The sequence below is a fragment of the Sander lucioperca genome, chromosome 6 (genome assembly GCF_008315115.2).
Source record: "Sander lucioperca isolate FBNREF2018 chromosome 6, SLUC_FBN_1.2, whole genome shotgun sequence".
Taxonomy (NCBI): domain Eukaryota; kingdom Metazoa; phylum Chordata; class Actinopteri; order Perciformes; family Percidae; genus Sander; species Sander lucioperca.
The window spans coordinates 21,614,151-21,621,650 of record NC_050178.1 but is presented as its reverse complement, the minus strand read 5'-3'; the positions used below and the strand labels follow the sequence as shown (position 1 = coordinate 21,621,650).

Here is a 7,500-nt window from a genome sequence, read left to right as displayed (position 1 = left end):
CTACTACCGTAGGCCTCGCCATGGCCCGCTCCTACCGTAGGCCTCGCCATGGCCCGGGCTCAACACGCTCCTACCGTAGGCCTCGCCATGGCCCGCTCCTACCGTAGGCCTCGCCATGGCCTGCTCCTATCGTAGGCCTCGCCATGGCCCGGGCTCAACACGCTCCTACCGTAGGCCTCGCCATGGCCCGGGCTCAACACGCTCCTACCGTAGGCCTCGCCATGGCCCGGGCTCAACACGCTACTACTACCGTAGGCCTCGCCATGGCCCGGGCTCAACACGCTCCTACTACCGTAGGCCTCGCCATGGCCCGGGCTCAACACGCTCCTACCGTAGGCCTCGCCATGGCCCGGGCTCAACACGCTCCTACCGTAGGCCTCGCCATGGCCCGGGCTCAACACGCTCCTACCGTAGGCCTCGCCATGGCCCGGGCTCAACACGCTCCTACCGTAGGCCTCGCCATGGCCCGGGCTCAACACGCTCCTACCGTAGGCCTCGCCATGGCCCGGGCTCAACACGCTCCTACCGTAGGCCTCGCCATGGCCCGGGCTAAACACGCTCCTACCGTAGGCCTCGCCATGGCCCGGGCTCAACACGCTACTACCGTAGGCCTCGGTGGTGATGCGGAGCGCTGTGATTGGCTCTTACCGTAGGCCTCGGTGGTGTTAATACGCGCTGTGATTGGCTCTTACCGTAGGCCTCGGTGGTGATGCGGAGCGCTGTGATTGGCTCTTACCGTAGGCCTCTGTGGTGATGCGGCGCTGAGCGTAGGTGGCGAGCCCCTCACTCAGCCACATCTCCTCCCAGGTGGCGTTGGTGACGGCGTTGCCGAACCAGCCATGCGCGATCTCGTGCACGACGTCGATGAGGAGGAACTCGCTGCTCTCCAGGATGGACGCGATGATGAAGGTCAGGCACGGGTTCTCCATGGCAACAATGGGGAAGGAGGGGGGCAGAAACACGATGTCACACCTGGGGGGGGACCCAAAATATCACATCATCATCCTGCTACTTCATTCATTATTACATCATCATCATTACATCATCATCATTATAACATCATCATTATTACATCATCATCATCACATCATCATCATTATTACATCATCATCATTATTACATCATCATGAATAAGGTCAACTAGTAGAAATTATTATTATAGATATTAATTTTGGTCCAAATCCCCCAGCAACTGTCTGTTTATGTGTGTGTGTGTGTGTGTTTGCCTGTGTGTGTGTGTGTGTTTATGTGTGTGTGTGTTTATGTGTGTGTGTGTGTGTGTGTGTGTGTGTGTGTGTGTGTGTGTGTTTATGTGTGTGTGTGTGTGTGTGTGTGTGTGTGTGTGTGTGTCTGTTTGTGTTTGTCTGTCTATGTGTGTGTGTGTGTGTGTGTGTGTGTGTGTGTGTGTGTGTGTGTGTGTGCGCGTGCGTGTCTGTATGTGTATGTGTGTGTGTGTTTGTCTGCATGTGCGTGCGTGCGTGTGTGCTAACTAGTGTGATGTCAGCTTGTTAAATGATAATATTGTTCTAGTGTCTTCTCTCCTCTGGGACAGGAAACTCAACTTCTTTGAGTTGTGGACAAAACAAGACATGTGATGACGTCATCTTGGGACTTTTTGGGGAAACACTGATCCACATTTTAGAGACAGAACTACTCATCCATTCATCCATTCATCCATTCATCCAGGAGATAAAAAGGCTACTTTCTACTTTGCCTTGAGTAGATTGTAATCCCTGTAGTTCAGTAAGAGTTGATGTGAGTGAGAGGTGAAGTAGAGCCATAACAGGTAGGTACAGGTGTAGCGTGAACTCACCGCCCCCACAGGTACGCTCCGAACAGTTGCTCGGCAACACCGAGCCAGCGCTCCACGCTGCCGCCGAGTTTCTTCACAGCACAGGACAGCAGACACGGCTCAGCCCACACACGACTCCTGGAGACACACACACACACACACACACACACACACACACAGAGACACACACACACACACACACACACACAGAGACACACACACACACACACACACACACACACACAGGATGAGAATCCATCCAGACTAGTGTTGATGAACTAACCGTAGAGCATCTTAGATGATTGTGTTCATAGGCTACGTTACCAAGGGGGAAGTATTTATCACATACACGTCATGTTACCTTGGTAGTTATGTGAAGTTAAATGTTAGGAGTGAATGTTGACACCCTTTAAGGACCCAGTTTTGACTTTTGTACAGGAAACCTGGATGAGTGCTCATCAACATATAAAATGTAGCCCGCATCTTACCCCTAAATCTTCTATTTGGTATAACAAAAAAATATTAATTGGCAAAAAATCTATTATGTGGGAGAAATGGGCAAAAGCTGGAATAAACTTGCTTTGTGACTTGCTTAGCGAAAATGGATTGAAGTCATTTGATGAAATTAAGCAAGAATATAACCTTACACAAGAGGACTTTTGGAAATTCCTACAAATTGGGCACTGCATTAAAGCTACTCGGGGGAAGAATCCTGACCCCGTGACTAGGATTCAGGAGTTAGTCCAGGTAACTAAACATAAAAAATGTGGAGCCTCTAAATTTTATGAGATTTTCAGGGAGGCTCGTCCACCCCACATGGAAGGGTTGAGACTGTGCTGGGAGAAAGATGTGGGCGAACAGATCTCAGCTGATAGATGGATGAAGCTGGTTGCATCCTGGCATAACTGTTCTTGTGAAGCTCAATCTCAGCTTATTCAGTACAAATTACTTAACAGAAACCACTGGACCCCCAGTAAAATGGCCAAACTAAAACTTAAGGACAGTAACATATGTTGGAGGTGTGAGAAGGAAGTGGGTACTCTGGTACACATGTTGTATTCTTGTGAAAAAAATGCACATTTGTGGGATGGGGTTGTTACCCTCTTGAATGATCTATTCGGACTACAACTCACCAAGACCCCAGCTCTGTGTATTCTGGGTCTGCTGCCAGACAATAACACTCTGACCGGAAGACAAAGACTATGGATACGTCTAGCTACTACAACAGGATGTAGAATAATTTTGAGGCACTGGAAGTCATCTACTCTGTGTTGTTTTAGGGAATGGGCTGAACAAATGACAAGAATGGCTACGTATGAGCGAGTCACTTACAGAGTAATGGGGAGAGAGGATATCTTTAATCAGGTTTGGGGCTCCTTCCTGATGGCAATAGATGGGTTGTCTGTCTGAATATAACAATCTGATCCAATCCAATATAGCGGTTGACTGGTAGAATAATGTAATGTAAGGCATATGAGGTTGTTGTTTGTTTTGTTTTCTATTGTTTTTTTTTTGTCTTTTCTTCTTTCTGTATTCATAAAACAGGACAGTGGATGATATCGATCTCTTGTTAGTTGTGATGGTGACATAAGTTGTACTGTCTGTCAAAAATATTAATAAAAAAAAAAATAAAAAAAAAAAAGGAGTGAATGTTGACAGTGTCAATATGTATATATGTTAATATGCGCATATATATATATATATATATATATATATATATATATATATATATATATATATATTTATATTTATTAGGGCTGTCAAAATAACGCGTTAATTTCGATTAATTAATCTGAGAAAAAAATAACGCGTTAAAAAAAATAACGCAGATTAATCCATTCCATATTGACGTTTGACCCGGAGCCGTTCTAGCCTCCATTGGACTGTAAAATGAAGGAGGGAGACGAGAATGTGCTGCCTGGATCATTAACTGGAACATTTACTTGTAAAAATCTTCTTCCTGCCAACCCTGGCTACCGAAATCTGGAGCCACTGATATGTCTGCTCTTCTCTCTGGTGCTCTGAAGACGATACAGGAAACACAAACACCGCTGCACGGGACGCTAGTTAACACTATACTCAACAGCAGCTAACGTTAGCCTACCGCTAGCTAGTTAACACTATACTCGACAGCAGCTAACGTTAGCCTACCGCTAGCTAGTTAACACTATACTCGACAGCAGCTAACGTTAGCCTACCGCTGGCTAGTTAACACTATACTCAACAGCAGCTAACGTTAGCCTACCGCTAGCTAGTTAACACTATACTCGACAGCAGCTAACGTTAGCCTACCGCTGGCTAGTTAACACTATACTCGACAGCAGCTAACGTTGGCCTACCGCTAGCTAGTTAACACTATACTCGACAGCAGCTAACGTTAGCCTACCGCTAGCTAGTTAACACTATACTCGACAGCAGCTAACGTTAGCCTACCGCTAGCTAGTTAACACTATACTCGACAGCAGCTAACGTTAGCCTACCGCTAGCTAGTTAACACTATACTCGACAGCAGCTAACGTTAGCCTACCGCTAGCTAGTTAACACTATACTCGACAGCAGCTAACGTTAGCCTACCGCTAGCTAGTTAACACTATACTCGACAGCAGCTAACGTTAGCCTACCGCTAGCTAGTTAACACTATACTCGACAGCAGCTAACGTTAGCCTACCGCTAGCTAGTTAACACTATACTCGACAGCAGCTAACGTTAGCCTACCGCTAGCTAGTTAACACTATACTCGACAGCAGCTAACGTTAGCCTACCGCTAGCTAGTTAACACTATACTCAACAGCAGCTAACGTTAGCCTACCGCTAGCTAGTAGCTGGATTAAACACGGTTCCAATGCTGACAGCTAACGCTGAACGGTGTAAAGTGTGACTGTGTTTTACTGTAGAGGACTGGGACTCAACACCAGGATGTAACAATCTGCAGCTGCCGAGCTGCCGTCGGAAAAACGATGACGGTGCGTTCAATGAAACTGGTAAACTACAGCTTCGTGGTGCATTTGTAGTTATTGTAAATGTCCTCGGTGGTTGTTTTTGTCGTTCAACAGCAATTTACTAGTGAAATAAGTTATTGTTATTGTTATACATTATTATTAAATCATTTAATTTTGACCATATGGCCTTAGCAATAAACAAGCCGTTCTTTAATGTCACCAACTGTTGTTTAGTACCCTTTGTTTTCTTTTTTTTTTTTTACTTTCTTAAAAAGTATCGGTTCACGCACCGTTAATTATGTATGCGATTAATTTCGATTAATTAATCACAGAGTCTGTAATTAATTAGATTAATTTTTTTAATCGATTGACAGCCCTAATATATATATATATATATATATATATATATATATATATATATATATATATATATATATATATATATATATATATATATATATATATATATATATAATATGTGTGTAAACTGACCGGGGTCCCACGTCGACGTGCTGCAGCTCTCCGGCCACCAACGCTACGAGGTAAGACGGGACGGGGAACTCCATGGAGAACTGGAAGACCCGGTCCAGTTTGGAGAAGGAGCTGCGAGACGCACTCATCAGAACCGTCACCCCGTCTGGGACCTGCAGAACCACCAGAACCAGAACCATCAAAACCACCAGAACCAGAACTCACCAGAACCAGACGGAACCAGCACACGTGTGTGTGTCTGTCTGTCTGTCTGTCTGTCTGTCTGTGTGTGTGTGTGTGTGTGTGTGTGTGTGTGTGTGTGTGTGTGTGTGTGTGTGTGTGTGTGTGAACAATGAGAAGGTAAAGTGTGTCTGTATAAATGTGAATGTTTGTGTGTGCATCATCATCATCAGGTCAGAGGTCAGGGGTCAGGGGTCAGGGGTCAGGGGTCAGGGGTCAGGGGTCAGGACTCACCCTGACTGTGGCGGTGTACGTGCTCTTGACGGCCGGCGTGTCGAAACACGGGAAGAAGGAACGATTACACACCGAGTGACCCTGAGTGAAGAGAAGAGGACGAGACTGACCACAGGTCAGCTCAGAGTCCAGCCACCAGATCTACACACACACACACACACACACACACACACACACACACAGAGAGAGAGAGAGACACACACACACACACACACACACACACACACACAGAGAGAGAGAGACACACACACACACACACACACACACAGAGACACACACACACACACACACACAGAGAGAGAGAGACACACACACACACACACAGAGACACACACACACACACACACACACACACACACACAGAGAGAGAGAGACACACACACACACACAGAGAGAGACACACACACACACACACACACACACACAGAGAGAGAGACACACACACACACACACACACACACACACACAGAGAGAGAGACACACACACACACAGAGAGAGAGAGACACACACACACACACACACACACACACACACACACACACACACACACACACACACACACAGAGAGAGACACACACACACACACACAGAGAGAGAGACACACACACACACAGAGAGAGAGACACACACACACAGAGACAGACACACACACACACACACACACACACACAGAGAGAGAGACACACACACACACACACACACACACACACACACACAGAGAGAGAGAGACACACACACACACACACACACACACACAGAGACAGACACACACACACACACCTTTATTTAAAACTTGGAGTAATAAGAAGTTTTCTCTCATCTCTCTGTTAGGGTTGCCAGGGCGATGTCCCCTAAATTGCCGGTTGACGATGTTTACAGTCAAACGTCGCGATGGACGATGACATCGTCGTCAGGTTTGGGGGGGGGGGGGTTTCTACTGCTGTGGGCTAACGGTACATTAGACGCCCTCTGTAAATCTGTAAATAGACAGCGTTACAGGGCGATGCTGCCCCCTGCTGGTCGCGGCAGTCATTACAACTTGACCCACTTTCACTTCACTACAGTGCCCTAACGTCCACACTCAATCACTTCTCCGTGATCTGCGTAGTTTGCCTTTAACAGAGCGACAGTAATAACCTAATATACCATCATTACTCAGATTAAACTACACTCTCCGTTATGTTGGCACTGAATAACGCATTCAATAGACAGAAACATAACTCCTGCAGCACATGAACAGATGCGCACACATAAAATAGCCCCCTCGTGAATTAGCCTACTGTTGCTAACGTACATTCATAAATCAAAAAAAGAATTCTCCTTTAAGGGGTCCTATCTTGCACCCTGCACAGCACAGCACAAAGCCCCACGCAAGTGTCTCTGCTAGTTTAAAAGACCTTTTAAACTAGCAGAGACGGCCAGCCATCACGATGGTGGCTCGATGATATCGTCCATCGCCACAACCCTACTATCTGTACTGTATAACCATAGTAACCCGTTCCTCTGTAACCACGGTAAGGTGTGGTGTGTGATGTCGTGTGTCTCACCGCTGGCCCGTCCGTGGTCGTGTAGCGGACGGTGACGTGGATCAGCTGGCCCGGCGTGGTCGCCGCGGCCGGCAGGCTGATGTTGAGCGAGGAGCCGTAGTCCGTGAAGGGGTCCACGCGGTACGTGAGGGACAGCGGCGCCTGCTGGCCGGCGCCCGGCACCTTGCAGTCGATGGCGTGGATCAGGAGGGACGGGTGGGAGTCCAGGATCAGGGTCTGAACCCCCGGCTGGACCGGAACCAGATCCAGAACCAGCCAGCCGCTCATCTCCTGCAC

General features: G+C 47.3%; 1 protein-coding gene across 1 annotated transcript in view; it reads right to left on the bottom strand.

The window, feature by feature from the left end:
- The window catches only part of rnpepl1 (arginyl aminopeptidase like 1), a 19,564-nt gene that overhangs the window by 7,474 nt on the left and 4,590 nt on the right, over positions 1-7,500 (bottom strand). Inside the window, exons 3-7 of the mRNA XM_031303815.2 lie at positions 7,225-7,494; positions 5,677-5,817; positions 5,224-5,375; positions 1,814-1,930; positions 737-972 (exon numbers count right to left, since the gene is read on the bottom strand). Of these exons, the coding sequence (XP_031159675.1) occupies positions 737-972; positions 1,814-1,930; positions 5,224-5,375; positions 5,677-5,817; positions 7,225-7,494 (916 nt within the window). The remainder of the gene's footprint in view (positions 1-736; positions 973-1,813; positions 1,931-5,223; positions 5,376-5,676; positions 5,818-7,224; positions 7,495-7,500) is intronic.